At 30.1% G+C, this 27,338-nt stretch overlaps 3 protein-coding genes across 18 annotated transcripts in view; all 3 read left to right on the top strand.

The window, feature by feature from the left end:
* Window positions 1-117: 117 nt before the first annotated feature.
* Window positions 118-17,333, top strand: Klc (kinesin light chain). Of its 13 annotated transcripts, XM_089172822.1 has the most exons (12): window positions 118-442; window positions 520-884; window positions 4,344-4,421; window positions 7,301-7,667; window positions 7,760-7,925; window positions 8,027-8,742; window positions 8,854-9,057; window positions 9,151-9,162; window positions 9,487-9,603; window positions 9,756-12,082; window positions 12,790-16,112; window positions 16,240-17,333. In XM_089172822.1, exons 3-10 carry the CDS (start codon window positions 4,378-4,380, stop codon window positions 9,879-9,881), a joined length of 1,752 nt encoding a protein of 583 aa, XP_089028948.1. In that variant the 5' UTR covers window positions 118-442; window positions 520-884; window positions 4,344-4,377; the 3' UTR covers window positions 9,882-12,082; window positions 12,790-16,112; window positions 16,240-17,333. The 13 variants fall into 13 exon arrangements, with proteins under 13 accessions (XP_089028948.1, XP_015174971.1, XP_089028951.1 ...); XM_015319485.2 differs by lacking the exon at window positions 4,344-4,421; XM_089172823.1 differs by lacking the exons at window positions 118-442; window positions 520-884 and having other exon boundaries at window positions 4,026-4,421; window positions 12,790-15,829; window positions 15,912-16,112.
* Cds (CDP-diacylglycerol synthase) lies at window positions 17,192-22,459 on the top strand. 4 transcript variants are annotated; one of them, XR_016176661.1, is made up of 12 exons: window positions 17,192-17,333; window positions 17,549-17,587; window positions 17,835-17,959; window positions 18,032-18,128; window positions 18,198-18,374; window positions 18,671-18,873; window positions 18,963-19,119; window positions 19,196-19,348; window positions 19,429-19,560; window positions 19,650-19,784; window positions 19,892-20,124; window positions 20,483-22,459. XR_016176661.1 is itself a non-coding variant. In XM_015319480.2 (11 exons), the coding sequence occupies exons 1-11, from the start codon at window positions 17,262-17,264 to the stop codon at window positions 19,979-19,981; spliced, it is 1,380 nt and encodes a 459-aa protein (XP_015174966.1). In that variant the 5' UTR covers window positions 17,192-17,261; the 3' UTR covers window positions 19,982-22,459. The 4 variants fall into 4 exon arrangements, 2 of the variants coding, with proteins under 2 accessions (XP_015174966.1, XP_015174967.1); XR_001475613.2 differs by having other exon boundaries at window positions 19,892-20,180; XM_015319480.2 differs by having other exon boundaries at window positions 19,892-22,459.
* Window positions 22,460-24,175: 1,716 nt separating this feature from the next.
* Window positions 24,176-27,338, top strand: part of Rpb8 (DNA-directed RNA polymerases I, II, and III subunit Rpb8) — a 46,412-nt gene continuing 43,249 nt past the window's right edge. Inside the window, exon 1 of the mRNA XM_015319477.2 lies at window positions 24,176-24,267. Coding sequence (XP_015174963.1) covers window positions 24,195-24,267 — 73 coding nt within the window. The 5' untranslated portion in view covers window positions 24,176-24,194. The remainder of the gene's footprint in view (window positions 24,268-27,338) is intronic.

Below are 27,338 nucleotides of genomic sequence, written 5' to 3'. Positions count from 1 at the left end.
AAAAAGAAAAGATAGTAATATATTTTGATATATGTTATTAGTACCAAAATATGCCGCCATAAGAACTAAGCGCTGCGATCGCTAACCGCATCGTTCTATATAGTTGTAACATCTTACAATTGGTTGACAACAGTGTATAATCCGAAGTATCATCTTTCTTAAAATTATTGTCATAATTTTAACCCTTTTCTTTTGGTATTCGTTAAAAGTGATTGATTAAAAGTGAATAAGGAAATAAACGTTAAGTTAATTAGTTAAACGTGTCTCGAGGAAATTGTGCCGGTAAATATGTGACCATTGTCCACGTTCTTATGCAGTGAGAGAACTCCTCGCCATTTTACAATTAGTTCATCGTCAGCTTGCGAACCGTGTCGAGCCCGAAATCTCTATGCAACATTTTCTCTCTCTCCTGTGCTTTCAACCGTCTCGATATGGTTTTCAGGTAAAACGAAAAATTAAATAAAATCAAACGAAATTAAAATTACAAATACTTACAGAAGGAAATCTTAATGTTTCCAGCTTGTATTAAAGTTAAAAGCGGTTAAAATATCGCGTCTAGGCGAATGGAATTAATATCATTTGTTACGTGTATATTTTCTTCTTCGTCGTTTGTACAACCAGTAACAATTCTTCGTTACCATCGAAGAAACGAACGGAATAAATAACGTCAAATCTACATTTGACTTTTTGGTTACGAACGTTATCAATCTTAAAAATTCTAACACGTTCTACGACACGTCGCTATTTAAATTTGTCCAAAAAAGGAATTTAAAGGGAAACGAAATAATTAATACAAATACAACGAAAGGATCGTGATTATCTTTATGATAGTGGGATGATACATTGAGAGTGAAGGAGGATTCCTGCATGGACCGTTCTCAAGAGTAAGTTTAGTGTACATATGTCTCTATGTGTCTTTTTATTACTCTCTCAATGTTTACTCTTATTCTTCTTCCTTCTAAAATAGTACATTTCTTAAATATTTCGTTTTTATTTAAAACTTAACTTTCGATTATCCATAGCCACGCCTTTTCTGAACTAACAGGTGTAGCCGGAAGTTAATACTTTTTGTTCGTTACCGTGTTATATTTCTATAGTGCACCATTGATGAAAAATCACCTACCATGACCACATCTCCTATCATCTTCTTTATTTCTCAAAGAATCAGATTCACCGGTATTATCTTTTATTTTTATTATCTTTTACAAATATCAAAGTAACTTTTCTTTGCCTAACTCCAAGGAAAGTTATTGAAAATGTTTAATCTTTCATTTTCTAAAAGCTATTACATATTTGAATATTTTTATAGTTATTACATTCTAATGTATATTATCTCTTTCATTTAGAATTATTTTCATATTGATTCGCATAATACTAAATAGTATCAGATGTTATCCTCTGCGGTAAACTCTACGAACAGTTTTGTCATGGCAAAGGAATAAGGCTAACGGTTTAATAAAGAAACCATAGACATAAATGAAATAAGTTGAACGTATGGCATTAGTATCATCGCTTGATGAATTTAAATGAACGCATGAATGTATTTACTAATATAGCAGCTTAATATCCATTGCTAACTTTCACCCCATGTTAGGATCATATATAAATATTATTTATTTTATTCAATTTATAATATAAAAAAGAGAAAGACAGAAAAAGTGAATAGAAAAGATAACAAATAATGTATTAAAAAAAAAAAAAGCATTCTCAATTGATTATTTCCAACGTGTCTCGCGAAATAACGTAATCCATTCTTCCGATCAGTGACGTAAGCATCTATTTTACTCTATATACCTGACGAGGATTGATCGAAAAATGGGATCGGTTCAATACTCGAATGGAAAAAGATATCTATCCCCTTATGGAGGATAAATATGGTTATCAAATTAAAATATACATTGTATATATACAGAGGGTCTTTTAGAATAATTATTTGTAAGTATTCAATCAAATGTAATTGACAACTTTATTAGGGAAAGTTATTTAATTACGTGGCCTCTATCGCATTCTAAAAATTAATAATAATTATTTTAAAATAAAACTCTCCTATATGTACCTGTCTGCATATTTTCTTCAAGGCTTCTCTGCCTACGTACAAGTGTTCAATAAATTTAAACAAATCCTTTAAAAGAAATTTACAATTACAAAAATATTCTTAAACAAATAACAAATTCTTCGTCATTTATGTTAAATAAATAATATATAATAATTATTTATTTAATATAAAATTTAAATAGAAAGATACGAATGCCTTAGTTCGACTTAAACGCAATGATACTTCTAATAGAGTTTTCTTCCATCCCTTTAGTAAATCGTAGTCGTTCTGAAAATTCCCGAGAATCTAAATTCGAGAAACCGAGTTCGCCGTACTAATACTACATACACACAAGAAAGAGACAAGACAAGACAAGACAAGACGATGGTATACGGTTCTTAGTTTCTCTAACATGCAAGCAACAGCACAGCACAGCACATGGCATATCATTCTGAATGCATCGTAGTCATACTATGACTCATCGACTACAGCAGACCAACTGGATCTCCCTCGTAACTTGGAGAATTGCGAAAACGATACGTTGCAATTTTTCACTACTAAAGAGATTCTACCTGCACCGTGATCATAATGTTTTAATAATGATCGTTATGTTTCAGAAAATACAAAAAAATAATAGATTATTATATCTATACGTATAATGAGTCAACAATTTTTGTGTTTATAAAACATTTGAGATGAAATATAATGTTAACTTTGTAGTATTGTTTTTTCATTTATTGTTGTTGTTATTAATGAAATTTAATTAATTCTTCCTCATTAACTTTGGCACATAACAACCATTCTCTTTCTCTCCCGTTTGATTTCATAAAGTGGATTGTTGTTGATTGCAAGGGTTACTATCTCTCCGGTAAACTCGGAAGAACGCACTCGAGTACAAAGTGCTTTCCAATTAGCACGGTCGAAGATAGAAACTAACATTAAAACGTAGCCAGCCAAGCGTCGAAGTAGGACTGATATGTCCGTTCTGTGTTAAAATAACACGAGTTTTTCCTTTGAGATAGAAATATGTTATGTTATCAAAAGCATATCTAATACAAAAATTGTAATCCCACTTTGATGAAATTTTGTACTTTTGTATTTTAATTTAATTTCTTTTTTTTTTTTTTTTTTTTTTTTTTTTACCTCTTACTCACTGTAGAAACCAATTATATTTCATTCGTTAAATTGTTTTTATTTTTTATATTAAAGAATAGAATATTAATGTTTGGTGTAACACGATAAAATGAAATCTTATATGCAAGGTTTACGAGAATGAAGGTAAAGGTAAACACGTTCAACGTCCGATCGAATAAAAAGATTAAAGGGTGAGAGAGAAAGAGATTAGAATGGTTATAGGATTTTAAATGATAGACATTTTTGCATGGTAAAAAGAGAAAGAGAGAGTTGCTTTAATCAATATTATGACCTTAATATTGATTTCTGATTAGTATTTTCTGAAACATAAAACCGTTCATTGATCACTTCATTTTTTTGTATTATTATATATTACATAACAATATTGGAATTGTTTTCATTATAATTTCTATGATCTGACAACTTATAGAAATAACTTTCAACAAAATAATTTATCGTAGGAAATATAATAGTGAAAAAGATCTTTTTAAAGTATTGAAAAAATAAGGGATATCATAAGTATCCCCTTGAATAGTCCCTTGAATGATTGCCCTTTACCTTCGTAAAGGTAAGGTTCCTAGTGACCAAGTAACGTTCTTATTGTCACATCCCCAAGTTGATTCTTAGCAAAGGACAGGAAATAGGCGGTACATATTATGTTTTTCAGAAAACCGGCACGCCATTCATGTATATCTCGTTGCACCCTCTCGTTGCACCCTCTCGACATCACAGCAATGTTAGATTGCGTGTAACCCAGCCTGTAGGAAGTTGACTATGAGAAGGGTTTTTGCGCAAGCGTATTTCACTACTCTCCTCATCCACCCCCGTGAAACGAAGAGAAAGAGAGGGTGGGAAGCCAAAGCTTAACCCTCAGTGAAGACTTTAACGCGGACCAGTAAAGTCCAATTCCGTGATTTAAATGTAGATAATAATACATATATTTTTTTACGTTCTAGTAAGAATTAACGGTCCCATTAAATTACAATAAAAATTACAATAATAATAATAATAATCGTAAATGATTCGTATATTAAGAAGTACGGTGACAATATTTGTCTTAGTTATTCGTGATCATTCTACTTATATTTCTACTACTGTTTCTTACTTATAAGAATAAAGACGACGAAGGGAATCCGGTGGTTATAGAAAAATCTATCTTTTTTATACGGAATAGGTAAGGTCCGAAGGGAATCAATCCGACATTACCGATGGGTAGAACACATATGTCAAAAACGCTGAACGCTTATAGAATGTGAGTAGATCGTTTTATTTATCTAGTCCTTCGTTTACGTTACGTTATTCTTTTGCAATATTTTCTTTTCGCCAAGTTTTTTACTTTTTTATTTTTATTTATTTATGTTTCCTTTGTTTTCAATTGAAATCCCGTCGTGTCCGTTGTTCGTTTCATTATACGTAAAGGAATGCGTGCAGTGTATCGTTGTTCGTAAAGACGATGAAAGGAAACACCGTGTCGGTGGTTGATATCATGCGGATTCACTGCGTTTCCCTGCCAACCATAATAGCGCGTCATCTTCCTCCTCGTATCTGAAAGAAGAGAAAGCCGGTAGAATGATAAAACCCAACAAATACGACTACGGCGACGTGGTACCACTACGATGATCCTAAGGACGAGTTGTATTAGACACACAAGAAAAGATAACCAATTTTATTATACTTTCTCTTGCGTTTCATTAGAAATACATATTTTTTTGTTAGATCAAATAAAATTAGGGATTTAACCTTAAGTTAAAATAAGAGAAAGCTAATAGAGTAAAAGGTTCTTGTAATACGTTTTATCACGAGAAAGGTTGTCGGGTGCATGGATCAGAAGGTGAAATACACACCAGTATTCGACTCGTTCCTGATTTAAATCCGATAAAGATTTTCATTTGAATTCATTCAATTTTATCCACTTAATCGTTTAATTCTATCACGAGAATTTTCTTTTCGATTCTTAACGTTTGTCCGTACGAATAGTTGGAATGGTTAAACAGAAACAATGAGAAATATTTAATAAGATTAGAAATGATCGATCAGAGTTACGACGGTGAAACATGCGATAAATAACCTTCGAGTTTCATTCTAATCTTGATTACTTTGTTTTTTATTTGTATTTCTCTGTAAAAAATTTTAACGATGCGGTTTATCAAAGTTCTAATAATAAAACATACGCTAAATCGTTAAATAGATAAAATCAAAAGTGAAAGAGTCCTCTCTTCTCTAAGGGGAGTAGTTTATCATATCGTGTGATACGAGAGTAAACATAGGAATATTATTCGTAATCGGGGAAGTAAAGACACGATCGGAAGACGGGATTTCGATTTGATTCGTAAATAAAATCAGCTTTTAGCCAAAGAACTACGACGACGAAGAAGAAGAAGAAGATGATCAAATAAACTTCTACACCAGGTTGGATAATATTTATATTCTGATTTTCACGCGTCCCAAACACGTTTTGGGTGAATGCGCAAGAAGGCAAGCCTTTTTTTTTTTTTTTTTTTTTTTTTTTTTTATTAAAGAAACGAGATCTAGCAGGGAGAGGAGAGATCTTTCAATGCGAACTCATTAACCAGACACGCATTTTTAATCTCTCCTCGTGTTATTAACGGGCGCTGACTTTTTGCTGACGAATTGTCGCGTTTTTACGGTACTTTTTCAATGAAAAGTAAACCCCCTTCCTATGTTAGCGAAAAAGAGTAGTTCTCTCTTTCACAAGTCTGCTTTAAAATATCCACGTTTTTCTTACGAAAGTATAATCCCTTATTTATTAGGCGAGACAGGAATGTATTCCAACGAAGAATTAAAGTACTTTCTATCGATTTTATCTAAACGTTACCTATCGATATATTTAACGATCTATTCCTTTACCCGGAAAATACGAATTATTTCCAATACAATAAAAAGCAATATACCATAGAAGGTATTGCGTGAGGTCAAGGTTTATATAATAGGTATACCCATAAACCAACGAAAACTGACCTTATTATAGAGACTACACATTCTCATCATTTCTATTACTTTAGTCCCTCGTAACTCTAACTGGAGATCGATCTCTCCTATCTCATTTTCATTAGAAATTTTCTCTTCGATATAAACTGACGCCTTTCTCTTTCTCTTTTATTATTTTCCTTAGCTTCCCTAGTTATATTTTATGTCTCTTCTATTTGCTTCTCCTTCTCTCTCTCTCTCTCTCTCTCTCTTTCTCTATCTATTATTTTCTTTGTGTGTTCATCTGTACACGTATATATATACATGATTTTTTGTATATGTATGTATGTATCATATATAGATACATAGGATATATACATATATATGTATATATATGTATGCTGCGTCGCATAAGTGCAAGGCAGCCGAGATGTTGCGCTTGCGTGGAAATATTGAGCCATTGATTTCCGTAGCTTTTAACGCGGCCCTGACATGGGGTAAGTTCCTATCTAGATTATTTTTCTTTTAATCGTACATTTGCCAAGACACTTCGGTTTCATCTTTGGTCGATAACATCCCAATAAGAGGTACAATTAGTTGGACATTTTGAAATTCGCCGTAATCCCTTTTCCCACAAAGTTCCGACCTTCCAAACACATTCTTGGTCTTCGTTGGACTCGCCGACTGCGGCGATATCTACTGTTCTCTGTCACTCTACCTTTGTCATCTCTGTTCATCCTTCAATATCTTCTCTTTTTCTCTTCCTCTGGATTTGCTCGTGTCCTCTTTTTTCTTTTCATTGATCAACAATACTTGTGGTTTCTTATTTTTAAATACGATTAATTAACCGACTCGTAAAAGAAGCGTTTACCTCGAGCGAACCTGTTTTTGTGCGTGGCAGCTTAATCATTCTTACAATGTCGTTTTCTTCTTCTCTACAGTAAAGGATCTCCGTCCTTTCTTTCGTATTTAGAATTAATCCAAATTTGATGTAGCGTGTCTGTTATTTCCTCTCTTTTCTTTTTTTTCTATATTTTAATGTGAGAACAGTTGCTGAATTAAACATGCTAGTTTAATATTTTTGCACAATATTCTTTTTTTTTTCTTTTTTCTTTTTATTCTGTTATTTTTTCTTTGCTTTCTTTGCTTTGATAGAGTAATATTGTAGTATTAAATATTTCAATGTTATTTGTTATTTTCTAGCAAGAAAATAGAAACTATTGGCAGGATGACGGCCATGACGCAGGAAGAAATAATGGCTGGGGCACGTACAGTGGCCCAGGGATTGGAGGCTCTCCGGGTAGAACACAGTGGCCTCTTACAGGGATTACAATCGCAAGAAGCACCATCTGCTCGAGATAAATCCACTCTTTTATCGAAGAACATCGAAATGATAGAATTAGGTTTGGGAGAAGCTCAAGTGATGATGGCATTGGCTAGTCATTTACAAATGGTAGAAGCGGAGAAACAAAAACTTAGGACACAAGTTAGAAGATTGTGTCAAGAGAATGCATGGTTGAGAGATGAGTTGGCAGGAACACAACAAAAATTACAAGCTAGCGAACAAGCGGTAAGTTTTCAAATGTATGTAAGTGTCTATAATTTTGAATAATTTATAATTAAGACAAGTGTTAAAACAAATGTGCTTTTTGATTGCAACAGGTTGCTCAATTGGAAGAAGAAAAGAAGCATTTAGAATTTATGACTAGTATGAGACAATATGATCCTGATCCTTCTGCGGATGATGAAAATGCTAAGGATAGGCCGGTAGATGATCCCGTAGTTGATCTATTTCCCGATGATGATGCAGATGATCGAAACAGTAAATGTATGTATTCTTTTTTCTTTTTCTTATGACTCTAATTACAAACTTTGTTTGCTTTTACTTAATTAAATCTCACATTATTGTTGTGTTGTTGTTGGTTATAGCAATATCACCTACACCACCATCACAATTCGCACAGCAAGTCAATGCTGGATATGAAATACCAGCACGCTTGCGTACTTTGCACAATTTGGTAATACAATATGCGAGTCAGGGACGTTACGAAGTAGCTGTACCTTTGTGCAAACAAGCACTAGAGGATTTAGAAAAAACTTCCGGTCATGATCACCCCGATGTTGCAACGATGTTAAATATCTTAGCATTGGTATATCGAGATCAAAATAAATATAAGGAAGCAGCTAATCTTTTAAACGATGCATTAGCAATAAGGGAGAAGACACTTGGTGAAAATCACCCTGCGGTTGCAGCAACATTAAATAATCTCGCAGTTTTATACGGAAAGCGAGGAAAGTATAATGAAGCAGAACCATTGTGTAAGAGAGCCCTCGCTATTCGGGAAAACGTTCTTGGATATGAACATCCAGATGTAGCTAAGCAACTAAACAATCTCGCATTATTATGTCAAAATCAAGGAAAATACGAAGAGGTGGAACGTTATTATCAACGAGCTTTAGAAATATACGAAGCAAAGCTTGGTCCAGATGATCCTAATGTGGCAAAAACGAAAAATAATCTTGCTTCTTGTTATTTGAAACAAGGCAAATATAAGGGCGCAGAAATTCTATACAAACAAGTATTGACTAGAGCACACGAGAAAGAATTTGGTGCTATTGATGAAGATAATAAACCTATTTGGCAGGTAGAAATTAAGAAATATTTTCTAATTTCATTCATTTTCGTTTATCTTTAACTTTCTACGTCCATATGGAATAAAGATATGCATATATATTATCGATTTATTATACCTAAGGTTGCGGAAGAACGAGAGGAAAATAAACATAAAAATAAAGAAAATACTCCTTACGGCGAATATGGTGGATGGTATAAAGCGGCTAAGGTCGATTCCCCAACGGTTACGACTACATTGAAAAATCTTAGTTCCCTATATAGAAGATTAGGCAAATACGAGGCTGCAGAAACTCTTGAAGACTGTGCCTTTAGATCAAGAAAAGAGGTGAGTTATTATTTGTTTTTTTATTATTATAATACAGTAGAAAATCTTTAACTGTATTTGTTAACGAAACGTTCCTGTCTATTTTACATGCAGCCAGTACAGCAGGTGAGCAAGCTGTTCACTTCTTAGTGATATTTATTATTAGTATTTCTTATTAAAGTAAAAGCTATCATACATTTCCTTTACTTGCAAAAAGTTGTTTAGCAAATAATCATGATTACACTTGAATTAATAGAAATAATAGAAGGAAGAATAGAATTTAGAAATATGAATGTTAAAGTTTGATTAGTTTGTTATCCGTTAATATTAAATTTTAATTTATGTCCGAATATTGTACTTTTGAAATATTCCCTTTGCCAAAATATTGGTTTTTTTAGTTAACTTATTTGGGTACCATAAAAGACAATCTTTTTTGTTGTTTGTATTTAGGCATTAGATCTAGTGAAACAAGCTAAGGTGGCTCAAATCTTAGGAGATGATAAAGGAACAACTAGACGTGGATCACGATCGAGTTTTGCTAATAGCGAACACGAACAACACGACGAGGTGGGTTGTGTTAAGACAAGTTAAAAATCATCGGTTGCACTGCATGTAGTAGCACACCATTAGTTGTCTACTATCCTTTTCTTCTTTCTTTTTGTTCTTTTTTCGTTATCCGGCCCGTTGTGACGATTTGGCGATACAACACACAATCACAGGGTTCGCTGCCACTGGTGCAAAGGGCGCTACATGAAGGACAATCTGGCCACCACGACGCTAGTCCTAACAAACCCGGTTTTAAAAACAAGATCTTTCAAGCTTTCGGGATTCATTCTTCCACGTAGGATAATTGTCCGTTTGTAGTATCGCTTGTCTCTGATTTTTTCCCCTAATATGTATGCAGATTTAAAAGTACCGCTGAATATCTATATTCTTAGGAAAGAGGAGGAGGGCAATTCAATATTTAAGGGAATCCCTTTATTTTAGGTATCCTTAAACTTTACAAATATCACGTTGTATTCGAAAATGCTGAAGGATACTATAATCGTGCGATATACATATTATTATTATGTCTCGTAGAATTGCCTTTTTAGGGACATCTACAACTGGCTGTACATGTGCGTGTGTGTGTGTGCGTGTGTGTATTTCTCTGTGTTTCTCGGCACTGTTTCATTGCACTTGCATTAATATTCAACTTGAGAAACGTCAGTACCTATTTTCTTCTCTATAATCTGCAATGTATTGTCACGGAAATACAGTGCAATCAATTTTCATCGTTCACATCGGATATATGCATATATACCTTGTAGAAAACAATGAAGCGTTATTAATTACTTCCAATCTTTAACTGTGATAACGCCTTGTGTTTATTTTTTTAACGTAAATATGAGAACATCATAAATAACGTTTGAAAAAAATACTTTTAATCTAAGGCGCTTGATATGATGACATATAATATATATTTGATTATTTTAAATTATGTGTCTTATAGAAATACGTTACTGTCTAATCTCATAAAACAATAATACTAAATGTCATTTGCATTTTACGCCTTATGGTTCCTTAATGGAAAAACAAAAGAAAAAAAGGTAGAAAAACAATTAAGACATTCTATTTTAATGTACTAGTAATGTATAACTTCTATTAAGGATCATTTTTCTTATCGATAAGAGATTTTAAATGATTTCTTACACATTATAACCGGATTATCTCTGTGAAACCAAAAGTAGTGTGGAATGATGATGACACACGTGTGGTAAAGATAGAAGTTTTTAGTAACAGCTTTGCTCGACTATATAGCTTGGTATAGATTAGCAAAGATAATTTATAAAAAAAAAAGTAAAAAAAAAAAAAAAACATAGAAAGTATGAACCAAATGAAGATTATGGATTTTTACATGTAATTTTATATTTATTCGTTTTATATACTTTATCGAAAATTGTTCTCATCTTATAGTTTCGAATTTAGGCATTCTAATACATTATGGAAATGGTTGATTCTTTCCTAGACTCGGAATTATTGAAGAAACTATTTTTAAATCTTCCTACACAATAACTCTGCAATTTTATTCTCGAATTTTACACATTGACATCATCACAATTGTATTCTGATAATTGTCTTGTGATATAAGGTGTCTCGAAATGATGTTCTTGTTTTCGTGTATGTATTTAAAATATTAATTTATATGTATAATAAGAAGAAAATATTTTGTGCAATTTATTAAGTTAATTATATACTTTTCATTTATATACATCTATATATAATATTAATAATAATAATAATAATAATAATAATAATAATAATAATAATAATTTAATAGAAAATCTTGTTCTTGCCTGTAGTTTATAAAGATCTCAGGAGAATACATAAAAATAACTATTGCTTCCAATCATTATATTATTCGAGACACCATATACCGAGTTCTGGTGAATGATATCGATATAATAATCTTATATTATCTTTTTACTTTCCTATAGGTAGGATGAAACGCTGTATTATAAATTAATTCTTAGTAATTTTCTTTAATTTATCACTTAACAAACACGAGAGTAATAAGTAAAAGTAGTGCCTTGATACTTTAATAAATAAATTTAAAAAGAAAGAAATAAATTATTTTCTAACAGAGTAAAATTTAATTTGTTATTTGACTGATATCACATAATATTTAATAATAGCTCTAATGGAGCACAAAGTAATACACGTGTAGGAATGTTGTAAAGAAGAGTATGAGCTACATACATCCCAAATGGTATTATCAATATTTGAGTTACATGCATTCTATTTCTATTTTGTATGAAGCTATCTATATATGGAAGAATCATTTTTTGTATGAAAACTTGTTATATTAAGATAACTAAATCTTGCATTAATTTTCCTCGCACGCATTTGTGTTTAACCACATTATTATTATACTGTTTTGGAATATCTGCGTTGTTGTTTTGTTTCGCTTTGATTTGAGTACTGCAGGCCAGAACTTAGGTATGGATTGCACTGGAATATGAGACATGTGGACATCAGAGGAAATATTTTGGGCATGACAAAACAGGTGCGTATTTGTAGAATTGGATATTTACTGTTATCTCATTAATGCACTAGTTCCAAATTATCTATCTTTATTTATGTTTCTATTTTTGCATTTTCCTTCTAATTTTCTAGTACGCAGACCCTGATTTTTTAACACCAATGAGAAGAGCTTATGTTTTAAATATTATTATTTTACTTATATTGTAGTTATAAATTATTAATCGCTGTTCTTAATATTTGCTGCTGTTGAAAGCTACATTATTATTCTTTTTAAAATAGAATATATCATTAAGCATGCAGTGAAATTCTTTTAAGTACAGTGATTAATCATAGCAAAATTGTGTTTGTTTGCCATACGCTTGTTTATAAAAATTGTTATATGCACACACAGTAGTTTAATATAAACAATGCATTTTTTTCAGCTATAATCACCTTCATAACATAAATAGATCTTGAAGCATAATAGTATTAATTACTATAAATGGTGGTTTACAAGGTTCGATAATACATTTTTTTAATATTATAAATTTAGTGAAATCATTTTCACTACATGAATTCATAGGTCATCATTTTACCTAAATTCTGCATAGGCTATTTTTTAAGTTAATCTATTACAAAGCCTTTGCCCCTTATTATGTTTTTTTGAATAATTTTTATATTTTATTATGAAACTACAAAGTGTGCAATACTACTTTTGAATTAATTTAGAAAATACTTTTTGTGTTACAGGATCAGAAATACTCAGTTCGTGCTCAATAAAGGACATGATTTAAGAGAACTAAAGTGATAAATATGAAGCAATTTATAAGGGCTCTGCAATATTTTCACCTAATGTTGACTGATGTCCTATGTCTGGGTCGTTTGCATATACGGCACATTCCAGCTGCTTTTAACCAGATGCACTATGTGAAGTTCATTTTAATCTCAAATATTAGCTTTACATTAGCAATTGATGATTGTTATAGCAGTATCAAGGTAAATCGATCCACTCTGCTTAACATTTATCTAAATCAAAATGCAAGCTGTAATGTTGGCATACAAAACTAAGTTAATTTTCACTCAGAATCAAAGAAGATAATATTGACAATGATACTGGCCAAATTCAAACTTTTAACAAATTTAATAAAACGATTAAATAATAACGAGCGTTTTAATTAGAATATTCGGTTTCTATACATTTTTGATAGTTGTATGCACACATATCTTACATTAATCATACATGCCCTATATGACATTGCATAATCATTCCATAAACTAGCTTCAATTGAAAGGGAATCAGTGCTTTAGGGAATGTTTGTATGTCGCTTGAAAGTTGAAATACATGTAGCATTACACTCTATGCACGTAGAATTATGTGAGCATACCGTCATTATAATTAAGGCTATCAAAGTGTATATTTAAAAAATAAAAGACAATGCCAGAGCATTTTTAATTATTACAACAAATCTAACATCTTTAACTGGATTGGCACAACTATTTACAATTTTTTGAAGTAAACTGATTTTAAGTTTTCTTTCTATACATATATATGCTGCATGTATGCGTATACATGCAGTATATATCTGCAATACTTAATTTATATATCATCCTCTGTTTTCTCTAGTATAATATTATTTATCAGAAAGAAAATGAAATTTACTTTAAAATCATTTCATCTTCATATATTAAACTATATATTTATATTTCGAGCCACCAACTTTGTGATAGGCTGTGAGTGGTATATTATTTTTAAGTTTAAAACAAAAAAATGAAATATGAAGAACATTTGAATCCGTCAAATCCATTTTTTATTATACCATAGAAATGTGGTAATGAAAATATGTGAAATTGTGCAAGTAATATTGTTGCATCAATCGTTAGTTGTAATCTTTGTTTTGTTTATGTGATTATGACTATCCCATTGTATTCAGTATGAAGCTATTATCGAAGAATATATTGGTCTTATTAATGTACACTATATTAGATCTGTCATTATTGTTGTGGTGCTTTTCTTTTTACATATTACAAGTACGTTTTAAATCAGACAACTTTAACATATTATATATATACTTGTATACCTGATATGTTCGATATCTTTTAGTTATTTCGTAATTGGGATTAAATGCAAAGAATTTTGTTAAAATGAATCTATCATTGTATTTGTACACTTTAAAGAATTATTTCTTTTCATTAAATATTTATATTTTCATTATATTAACTTCATAATATTTCATTACTATTTTATTAATTTATACATTGCGTTTAAGATATTCATTTTACGTGTGCTCTCAATATAATTGCTCAATGCATTTAAGACAGATATCATGCGCCTGAGAGCTCGGAGGCCTAGATTTTGAAACGTTTAGTATGTGGTATATCAATTTAATTATATAAAAAAGTGTTCACTTGAAATTGTAGAACGACGATCTACAATTTTATTAGCACTGTATTGTTCAATTAACAAATACTGCACTTCAATATAAATAAGTACAAGAATATTATTTTTATTCTCAATTTAAGATCGGTCACGAAGAAGAAATAGAAATAAAATCAATATAAATATAAAATTGTTGAATATATACGAAAAAGAAAAAAAAAACAAAACAAAAAATACATGTTAAATATATAAATGCTGCTGCTTTTATGAAACATTTTACGCGATTGAAAAGATAATTATAAACAATTTAATTTATGTACGAATCTATATTTTATTGAACGTTTGCTTTCTATATATAATATCGTGTTAATTTGATAAAATTTGTTATTTATATCATACTGCAAAAGCATTGATATTTTACTGCGCCTATATAATTAAATAGTCGATTGAATTTAAATAGATAAGAAAACAAAACTGTTTATTACTATTTTGTATTTGAGAATGAATGTGCGATACAATAGTTAACACTATAAAAAATTCATATTCTTACCCATCCATCGGCAAGTATATATAAATATATATACATAACGTTTTAACAAGAATACATATACTAACAATACAATATTTTAGTATTGTAGCTCTCAGGTGCAACTATTGTTATTCAATAATATGTAAGTTCCGATTTATAATAAATATTACAACTTATATTACTACCCATATAATCTATCAAAGAATCAAGTACACATACCCTGTCCTAGCACAACCCAATGAACAAGTAATATATAAAAACAAAAATAAAAAGATATGCATTGAAAATTTTAATAATTTTAAAATAATATAATCAATTATAAAACAAAAACAAATAATATGTAAATTAGCTATGAAATTTTAAGACCTTTAATACTGTCTCGTTAAATAAAATGCATGTGATACTTTGTAAATCCATGAATCTTTTCAAATAAGCGCGCGAAAATGTCACACGTGACGTCTTCGATCATATTTCAAATTTTCGCGGTAGTAAAGTGAAAGTAATTATGTTAACATCAATTTTTTGAGGCCACAAATTATAAAGATAGAAAAAAAAGGATAAGATTATTATAAGATAGAATACACACATGATGATCGAGCCTTAATTTTCTGATATGCAATATATGTAAAATGTATATAAAGAAAAGTATATTTTCTTTTGTTCGAATTTGCCGCGCACTCCTAGGAAGAGGCATAGAGAGATCGATAAAAATCGATTGATCAATCAATCGATCAATCAGTAATGGATAGCTAAAGAGATAGATGAAGAGAGATAAATAATATTATAATAGGAAAATTTAATTAATTAATTTATAAGATTAATTGGACTAGTGTAAATAGAGAGGAGCCGATAATGGTCTTTAATTGTCGTTTCTCTATTTACAGGTAAATTATATATAATAAAATTTACGATGGTAAATAGCTAATAAAACCTAACCTCTCTCTTTCTCTCTCTCTCTATTTACAGGGAAACAAATTTGATTATTATCATTCTATAAAATCCTTCATATAATAATCTTATATGAATATAATATAAAGTTATTGTAAAAATGCATTGTTTCTATTGTAACATTTAATAATAAAATTCATTGAGCAATGTAATAGCCGGAAAAGGAAAATGCTTTTGTAATGAAATATGAGATCATTATTATAAAGTAATATTCTATGTGTATGTATAAATATTTTTAAAATCTTAAAAATTTATGTACAACATTGAATATAATTTTTAATTATTTCGATATATATATATAATACTAATTAAATTTATAACATTATGTAATTTACACTAAACATAGACTAAAAAATTAGTATACACCAAAAAATTATCAAAATTATGATGGAATTAAATTTTCAAATCTGGAAATGACGACATCTGTTAACAAGATAAATAAATATAAGAGGATAGTAAAGTAAACTATGAAAGATCTATACGTTGGTAACGTAGTTGAACTATAATTAGTATCAAATGATGCTGTAAAAGTTCTTGAACGTTGGATCATCGAAGATGGATAAAAATTATAGTAAGTAGAGAGAGAGAGAGAGAAAGAAAAAAACTAACACAGGTAAGATTAATAAATTAAACATTTCAATAATACAACTAAAAATGAATTTAACAATTAGATAATAAAAAAGTTTTATATTTTTTATTTCATAATATTAATTATTATATTATTATTTTTCTACCATACAATAGTATTTGACGTTATTAATAATATATTCTAATCATACAATTTTTTAGCATTTCTTTCAGTTTTCAAAATAATTAGCAAGTTATTTAACCAAGCATGTGTGTGTGTGTGTGTGTGCATAATTGCATAAATATCCCTTAAATAACTGTGCCTTCTCATTGGCTGGATACTGGAAGTCTAAATTTGGATATTAGTGGTTCTTTATTGGTTGTTATTGTTCGCGCTAAGATAGATCGTTATTGTGCAGCCAATATCTAAACAGTATATACAATAGGATTGATTTGCTGCACGTAAAATAACATTGAAGAAACAGTTGGTACTTGTAAATTCTCCATATTGGCCTTCCTCTCTTTCTTTCTTTGATTTTTTTTTAAATTATCGATTTTCCGAAGATTACCGATCGGATCCGAAAATGGGCGAGACGTCGGTACATTAATCTGGTATTTTATTCGCGCGAACGGTTCGTGACGCCCGCCCAGTTTAGTCACTAATAATCAGTTTATGCATACAGAAATATGTAGTTGTACCGTTCCTATCAACCGTCACATACACATAAACATATATAAGTTTTAAATATTCCTTTTGATTTTAAACTAATCAGTAATCGTGTCAATCGTATTTGGTAAGAAATGTCGGAACTTCGTAAAAGAACTGTGGAAGATACATCGTCCGCAGCTACGCGGGATGTCAACGATGATCAGGTGAAAATGTTTTTCATCACATTGTTGTTGTTATTTATTTTCTTTTTCTTCTTTTTTTCTTTTTTATTCTAGATATAATTCTGCGTACATTCTGAAACAAATAAGCGAATCAATGTTTTATTATCGATTTTTAATAATGAATGCAATTCTATTAGAATAATTTGGACATTTAAACATGTTCTTTTAATTGATTAAAATATGTATTATATTGACAGCTAGTAACAGGGATACGTCAACATTCTTTGCCCCCGCTAGTATGTATAATTATTTGACATTGGTATATTCCATTGATTGGATTACCCCTGTGGCATATTAATTAAAAACAAAACAAATGTCATTTTTAAATTATCTCTCTATTATGTTTATTTTATTATTCATGTATTTTCCCTTATTTGCTGACAATGTCCAGAAAATATTTCTTCTTCTCTTTTTACATTTTTCTCTATTTACATTTTTCAATTATATACCAGTGTGTTATATTTCATCTGATATTGTTAACAGAAAGAAGAAATTGAATCGGAGGATGATGCCAAATTGGAGGTGGAAGATTTATCAAAAACTTTACCACAAGGAACGCATCATACTCCCCAACTTTTAAATCCTGTTCTTTCTGGTTTTTCAGACCGGTCAGTTTGCACTTTTAATTAGAGTTTCTTATTGGGCAAAAATTATAATGTCATTTTATTATTTTATTTCAGTTGGAAAAATTGGATCATCAGGAGTATTTCAACGTCAGTCATGATAGCTGTATTTGGATTTATAATATATGGCGGGCCATTAGTACTTATGATTACGGTAAATATTCTTTTTTAACAAGACTAAGATAATTAATGTTATTTCATTGTATATTATTTATTTTTGCAGACATTAATAGTTCAAGTTAAATGTTTTGAAGAGATCATTAATATTGGATATGCAGTGTATAGAATTCATGGTTTGCCATGGTTCAGATCGCTATCCTGGTATTTTTTGATAACTTCCAATTATTTCTTCTATGGGGAAAATTTAATGGATTACTTTGGAGTAGTGATCAATCAAACGGTAAATATATTTACTTTTATAACCTATAAAATTTTATTTTATAAATATATTTATATACACAAACTCTGAGACTAAATCAATAAAAGAGCTACTATGATAATAAGATCTATAGAAACTTTGTGTGGCTTCTCTTACAACTCAGTAAGGCTTCCATGGTGCGCATTAAATTCATTGCGAATCAAGTATATAAATACTAATGAATTATATAGATAGAATGAAAAGTATAATGCAAATAGCATCGCTTGAATATTAATTGCTACTATATTAACAATAATGATGAATCTTTTTATTTTTAGGAATATTTACGCGTATTAGTGACATATCATCGATTTATTTCATTTTGTCTCTACATCATTGGTTTTGTATGGTTTGTACTGTCACTCGTAAAGAAATATTATATGAAACAATTTTCTTTATTCGCATGGACACACGTCGCACTATTAATAGTAGTGACACAAAGTTATCTCATAATACAAAATATTTTCCAAGGACTAATATGGTAAATTTGTTATTTCAAATAATTATCTCATTAATTAATTTTTCTTTTATTAATGAAATATTTGTGTACATTTTCATGTATTCGTTTAGGTTTATCGTACCAGTGAGTATGATAGTTATAAACGATGTCATGGCTTACATGTTTGGATTCTTTTTTGGAAGAACACCTTTGATCAAATTATCTCCAAAGAAAACGTGGGAAGGTTTCATAGGTGGTGGTATTTCAACAGTTATCCTTGGATTATTGGTGATAAAACAGTCTATTTTTATATTTATTTATAGTTTCTTCGATAATGATAATAACAATAATGACTATTTTACAGATGTCCTATGTTATGTGCCAATATCGCTATTTCGTTTGTCCTATTGAATATAGCGAAGCTTTAGGTAGGATGACAATGGATTGCGAACCATCCAGTTCATTTCAACCGCAAGAATATGTATTACCAAAGAGTTTACAAGTAATTGCAAGAATGGTAATATTGTTATAGAAAAAAAAAACACATCATGACAATAATTAAAATAGTGTAACACAATTATATTTTTTTTTTTGTAGATCAATGGGAAGGAGACCGTGACTTTATATCCGTTTTTACTTCATTCTTTGTCAATGTCAATATTTAGTTCAGTCATTGGACCATTTGGAGGATTCTTTGCCAGTGGTTTTAAACGAGCTTTCAAAATTAAGGTAATTAAATGATACAAAATATTTTACATTATTTTTATTTGTATCATAATGTGAATATTAGTTAAAAACATTAAATCATTTAAATATAGGACTTTGGAGATGTCATTCCTGGACATGGTGGTATAATGGATAGATTTGACTGTCAATATTTGATGGCAACGTTCGTCAATGTGTATATTTCGTCATTTATACAGACAGCTTCACCTCAAAAACTTTTACAACAGGTAAAATGAAACTGATAATAGCATACTCTATTGAATATGCTTTTTTGTGTATGTACATTTGTCATTTACTTATTAATTATTTCTATAATTTAATTATTTATTTATAGGTTTTTAGTTTAAAACCCGAGCAACAGTTACAACTGTTTCAATCTTTAAAAGATACTTTAGAAAACAGAGGTCTTATAAATATGTGTTGATTTAAAAGGGAATACATATTTCTTAATACTACTACTACTACTACTAATAATAATAATAATAATAATAATAATTATAATAACAAGAATTTCTGTAGCATCATACACTGAATGTATGAGAGAAATAATTACTCTGTCATTTAACAGTGAGTATCATTCAACAAGATGTGCAATTGATATTGATTGACCGGTAAAAATGGAGGTTAGCAAATATCTGTTATAATTTTTTATCAAAAGCATAAAAGAATTTTTATGTTATAAGAAAGAAAAAAGAAAAAGAAACAGTGCGACCGTGTGCATTCCGCATAAGTTAAAAAATATTATAATTAATTCTTTACATGTCTTTTATTAAGAAATTCTACCTTTTTTCTTTTTTTAATAGCACAAGCCAAAGAATATTGCCTTCAATTAATACAGTTTTCTTTCTTTCTTTTTGTTTTTTTTTTTTTACATTAGCTTTTGCATATAAATCCTTTATAATTATATATTTACTTCTTTAATCAGGTACAAATAATGTTCAACAAGGGAACATATTTTTCCATCCAATCGTATAATTAAATACTACAGGTATCTATATTTATCAGATCTCAATATATTAGTTGCTAATAATTACGCATTTATGAATCAATTTTTGCAAATATGTCTTATTACACTTAAAGAGTAATGTTTTATTTTTTAAATAATTGACATTCAACGATTATTATTAATGTATATATATATGTATATATATATACATATATAATAATACAGATACTTGCATGTTCCTTTAAAAAATTGTATTTATTACGAATTAGTTATTTGCAAGTATCAATGAAAGACTTAGAAATTTAAAAAGAAAAGTATATAGGACTGTTTATTATTAGTTTATTCTATATTGTGCAGATATTTTATACATATATATTATATATATATATATATATATATATATATATATATATATATATATTAGATTCGGAAATTAAAAATATTTTTCAATAAATATAATAGAATTCTTCTTTAACTAGTTATATTAGTTTAACGTCTAAGCTCCAACATAAATCGAAGGTTTTTTTTTCAAACTGCGTTGAATAAAAACTTGTTGAATGTCACAAAATAAAGAACAATTCTTCTATAAAAGAAATCTTCCCATATAGTAGAAAACTACAGTATTTTAACAGACGGAAAAATTAAATGTTATACATATATATATAAATATATATTTATTGTCGGTTTTGATAAATTTTAGTACTTATTATTTCTATATAACATATATATAATTCAACATATATAATTTATTAATCTATAATTTAGCATTCTATATATATATATATATATAGATAAATATATAAATTTATTAAAATTGAATTATATATGTTATTTTTGTTTTTGTTTTTTGTATATACGTACTGTACCATAAGCGTTACACATATTGTAAAAGCGCAAAATCAAGCGAAGTTGTTTCCAATTATAAAGTATTGGACGTCTATCCTCTAAGTTGTGATAAATGAAAACATCGTTGTTTGCTAAATAAATATCGTAGTAGAATATTATTTTCTATATATAAAGATCCGTTTATTTAATAAGATAAGATTTTTGTATGATTATTATTAACAATTTATCATTGTATTATTTCACGTGAAGTACGATCTCTAAAATAATTTGGAAAATTTTTAACGCATATTTGTAACTGATCAATAGTTACAACAAAACATCACCATACGATTATAATTTTATTTTCAAACTGTTCCTGATAATGCGTACCTTGAATTGAGCCAATTGTCAGCAAGTTAAAATATTTTTAATGTTCAATAATAATACTTTCCATGCGTTATGTAATATATTGTTTTTGGATTAAGTTGACATGGCACAATTACTTGGTAATTTTTATGTGATCATATTACATTTCCAAATAAAACACTGTAAGTATATTTCTTACAGTCAATGAAGGAATCCAGATATCGCGCGGATTAAATACAAAATGTACCTAACTAATATATAAACTAATGTTTGTACGTTTCTTTATTATTACATTATGTATTAACAAATTTGTCGATGTTAATGTCTAAATGTTGCAGAAGAAAAAAAGTTATGGTCTATTTGAATTAGACAAGATTATAGACAAAAAAAAAAGGGAAGATTAAACAGAGAAAAAGAAAGAAAAATAATAATAGATAAATGGTTAAAGATAAGTATATTTATTTATTAGAGGATATAAGAAATAAAAAAAAAATATATATATATATACATACATATATAGAACACACATATATACCTGTATGGATTTATGTAATGTAAAATAAATTCTTCATTTTAACGTACAATAATTGTATGCATAAAAAGAAAATTAAATGTGTAGTAACAAATATATTATATAAATAACAAGAAAAAATATATATATAGATATATATAAAACTGATATATAACTAAATACAAATTTATAATAATAATAATAATAATATATTTATGTAGCAACATGGAAATAATAAATATAATTTATCGTTATGTAACTCTTATTATTAAATTCTTTGTTGAAAATTTAATTAGTTATATATTTTTAATGTACTCTATATAATCAATAAAGAAAAGAAAATATTTTTTAAGGAATGAATAATATATATATATGTTTATGTATATATGAATAAATATGCATATGATATGATGTGTATAGCGTGCCCTATAAATAATGTTACAAACGAATAGGGGATGATTTTACATGAAACACTAAGTTTTAAATGTTATTAATGTATATTTTTATCGAATGTAAAATTTTTACAGATTTCTATATCATTATTATAGGCCTACCACCCCTATATGGTAGAGGCCTACCCCGTTTAAATTTGTAGTTCATATTTTGTCCACAATCGTTGCTAAATTTGCGCGTATTTTGAACGTAGGGTAACGAACACCTTAAATTTTGTTATATATTTCATATCGTCGATAAAAAAGCAATCTGTATTTGTAATATAATTGAAAGTAAGGACAAATATTTAATTTTATAACTGGAATACATTAAATATTTGTATTGATTAAATGAAAAAATGACTATTATAAAGTTTAATTAATAGTAGTCATATTTTTGTCAATGGTGTATTATATTACGATGGCAATCTACCTTAACGACGATATATAACATTAGCAATGAACGTGGGCGATGTTTGCACTTTAATTACTGCATTGAGATGTGTTTTATGACTATCACCTTCAATATTATAAAACGTATGGTAAATATCAGATACTATAACGGTAGAGCGGTATTAAAGATTATTATTTTATTTCCTATACATAGATACATGTATATTGTTTTCATTGATAAAATCATTAGCGATTACGATAATTGTTTTTACAAATATTCATCATTTGTCGACAAATAATCCTACAAATAGAAATTTCCATTTAAAGGAACATTATTATTTATATGATTATAATATAAATTAATAATATCTTTATTTTTGTTCTTGCATATGCGCAGAGACGGAACGTTGTCGTGTCTGCTTTGCTACAATTTTATGAATTTTTTTTCTAGGATCGCATAACGCATTAAGATGTGTTAGTTTTTTACGTAACATTTCGTAATAATGCGTCATCGGTGGATAGAATCATAGGGGTTATATACATCAAGCGGGGATAGTTCCCTTTTTCGCTATGTAGAGAAGGATAACGATTCTTGTGCGACGTAAAAACACCAAACTGTTCTGTAGCTCCCTCTGTTACATATCAAAAATTCAACTTTCAAGGTTGCCATTATTCTGATCGCGGAACTGTTTGCATACGAAAGACGATACAGGGTATTTATTTTAAGTTATTATTTCTTTTAATTGCATAGTTAATAATCAATAAAATGATAACTTAATTAATTGATCATTAATTCTATTATACTTTCGATTTATTTTATGCAAAATTTATATACATATATCAATTGATGCAAATTTGGAAACAACATTAATATGGTTACAGTACAATATTTTATAATAATCGAATAATTATAAAAATAAGTCTAAAGTAATATACAATATAAAAAATCAATAGATTAATTGAAATGTTTATCTTTTTGTTAGCAAAATATTATATTTGAACAAGAAATAAGAAATCATGTAAATTTAAATTAAAACACAAAATACGTCGCATATCAAAAATAATTTTATATAAAATACCCTTTAATGTGTTTTTTATTGGTACGGCCCTATTAATAATTTTGACATCTGTCGTTAGGTGGCAGAGCGATCATTGGTAAGCAAAAATGGCTGGTGTGTTATTCGAGGATATTTTCAACGTAAAAGATATTGATCCGGAGGGGAAAAAATTTGACAGGGGTGAGTAAAAGTCATAATTAATACTTTCCTTAACATTCTTGTAATATTTGACGATAATCATAAGACAGAATAACAAATGTTTAAACAATATTACGAGGAATGTTTGCAAGCTTTTCTCATGCTTTGAGGTTGTTGCCGGGAAAAAGCACATGGAGTGAAAATTTGATAAATATACGTGTTGATACATTTCGAAAATCGCAATAAACGAAAAGAAATTTGTCATTTAATTAATGTTTATACTTTTCTTCATTTCTCATCGATTAAATGTAATCGATTGGAAGAGGGTGACGTCATTTATCTATCCGGGTTCTCGTTCCAGCACGCGCGTGCTGTTTTGTTTACCAGCTGATTCACGTTAAAGGCGGGATGGGATGTTTTAAACAAGTTCAATCTAATCTTGATATTTTATTAGATTCAAATCAATTGTGAAGCTAGCATAAACGTTTTTGCCATGATTTAAATATTTTTTTGTCAAAAATTACGATAGAATTTTTTTTTTTTTTATATTGCAGGAAGGTAAATACAATTAATCGTTGTTAACATTCCTCAATATTACAATCAATTGTTTTATTTAGTTTATTTATTTAATCATTTGGATTAATATCAATTATGATGTACAAATAATTGTCTTTTTTATTTTCGAATCAATGATACTTGTAATTAGTTAGGTTTGAACGTAATCAACATAAATTATCGATAGGGTCTATATTACTCGAGATATCGAAATCGATGCGTATCTATGAGTACAATCGATATCGACATTTCATTATGAAGGGAGAGAGAGAGAGAGACAGACAGACAGACAGACAGACAGATAGGAAGGGAATAATGGGTCGTTGCGAAGGTCGAGCATGTTCCATATTGATCGGAAAGAACGTTTTACGAGGAGCATTCAGATGTTTACACGAATAAAAATAATAAGCAACAGAAAACTAATTGTAAGATAAGAGATATAAAAAGATTATTAAAAATACCAATGTAATAATAACTTTGGTTTGTATTCCATTTGAAATTGCGTTGTAAAAAATATTCTTCTTTTTTAAATATCTTTCGATTGTACTTAAAACTTAAAGTTTCAAATGCTGTACTTAAAGTCAAAATAGAACGGCTACTCGTAGAAACGGAAGAAAGTTAAGAACTATTAGGGCTATAGTTAGGGCTATAGTTAGGGCTATAGTTAGGGCAATAAAGAATGAGGATAGGAAGAGGAATCAGGCAAATCGCGTCACCCTATATTTTCACCTATATTATCTTGGAGGAGGAAAGGGTTCTCCCCGGAGGTAGGAAGGAAGGAAGGAAGGAAGGAAGGAAGAAAGGAAGCAAGGAAGCAAGGAAGCACCCAATGGGTGTTAGTGGGGCCAGGAACGTACTAGAGCGAAGAGAAAGATGGCTTCGCTTAGGGTGTGGAAGTAGATGCAGAGAAGGAAGAGGAAAAGAAGAAGAAGGTGGAGAAGGAGGAGGAGGAGGAGGAGGAGGAGGAGGAGGAGGAGGAGGAGGAGGAGGAACCGAAAAAGGGGATTAGAGAATTGACTGGGTTGCGCGGGTGACGCGACGAGAGGGTTGTGTCGGTGGTGTGCGTCGAAGGGGTTGGAAAGGAGCCTGCTGGATGCCGATCAGGGAGGGGTGGCAAAAGGTAGAGTAGGCAGTCTGCTGCTGCGCCGGCGGCCGGTCGATGCAGCAACGATGCCCGCAGCCGCAGCAGCATCGACAACGGCACCACTACCACCACTAACACCATCACCATCACCATATCACTATCGCCACCAGTCCTGAGCAACATCGCATTCGCGTAATATGTTGTGTGCGAGCGATAGAAAGAGAGGGAGGGAGGGAGAGAGAGAGAGAGAGAGAGAGAGAGAGAGAGAGAGAGAGAGAGAGAGAGAGAGAGAGAAAACGCGGAGCCGACCGAGCCTGTCGCGCAATTGGTGGGGACTGACACGGTCAAGGTCAGTCTCCATTCCAAGGTCGCGGAAGATGTCATCTCAGGAGGGAGTCGTGCTCGGCGCACGCTCTTTTCTCTTCCTTCTCTCTCTATCGTTTTACCCCTACCTAACCCTATTCCTTCTTGTCTTCCTTTTCCTCGCGTTCCCCTTTTCTCGTGCACGTTTCCCACCTAAGGTCGAACCTATACTGACTGTCTCTCTCTCTCTCTCTCTCTCTCTCTCTCTCCCTTCCCCCTCCCTCTCTTTGTTCTTTTTCTCCTTTGCTTATTTCTTATCCTTTTTTCCTATCCTTCCTGCGTCTCCTTGCAGTAGAAAGTTGCGTCTTGTTTCTTGAATTTTCTTTATCCTTGTTTCTTCTTATGCGTCCTGATTTTTTGATTGCCGTTAGTTACTTATCATTCTTTCGAGATTTCTTTTCGAGTCGTAGTATTATTAGAATTTCAAATCACTTTTTAGGCTTCGTAGATTCGTTATAAGCTTTAAATATTGATTTTGACCGAATGCTAGAACGTGAATTGTTAATCTATGTAGCAGGCGTCGTTACTTACATTGATAGATCTAAGAAATGTCTTTGATCATTTGTTATAGTGGATCCTTCTCTATGGTTCGCGAATGAAGGTTTCAACCTTGACCGATTATTCCACGCTTTACTCGTACTATTCTTCGAAATGATGGGAAAACGATATCGTTGGAATCCCTTGATAAATTGATTTTCACTCAAATATATTTCTTCCTACGTGTACCAGCTACCTTATGACTTTGAAAATATAAAAAAAAAAAGTTATGAAATATCTATCAAAGTTATTAGCATGATCATATACTATTTCCTTTCTTCTCGATTCTCCAGTATCATCATCATTTCCTCTCAACATTTTTTAACATGCGACCTTTTTTAATCGGAGTGTATAGTATTTTTTGTCGATGAACGTTTTCTCTCTTTAAAAATATTTCCAACGAAAACAGCGAACCGAATCGAGCGTGGAATGTTGGTCAGGTTCAGTCAAAGCTTCAGTCACGTTAGGTATGCTCTTAGGAACAACGTTAGTATTATTTTTGGCATAAAAGACGTCGTTAGTCGAACACAACATGTTAAAACACAGCACGGAATATCGAATTGCTTTTTTTTTT

Source organism: Polistes dominula, unplaced genomic scaffold (genome assembly GCF_049000335.1).
Source record: "Polistes dominula isolate Pdom_NZ unplaced genomic scaffold, Pdom_raw_medaka contig_23, whole genome shotgun sequence".
Classification (NCBI taxonomy): Eukaryota; Metazoa; Arthropoda; class Insecta; order Hymenoptera; family Vespidae; genus Polistes; species Polistes dominula.
Note: the sequence above shows the minus strand (reverse complement) of the source record. Positions and strands in the feature narration are given on the sequence as shown.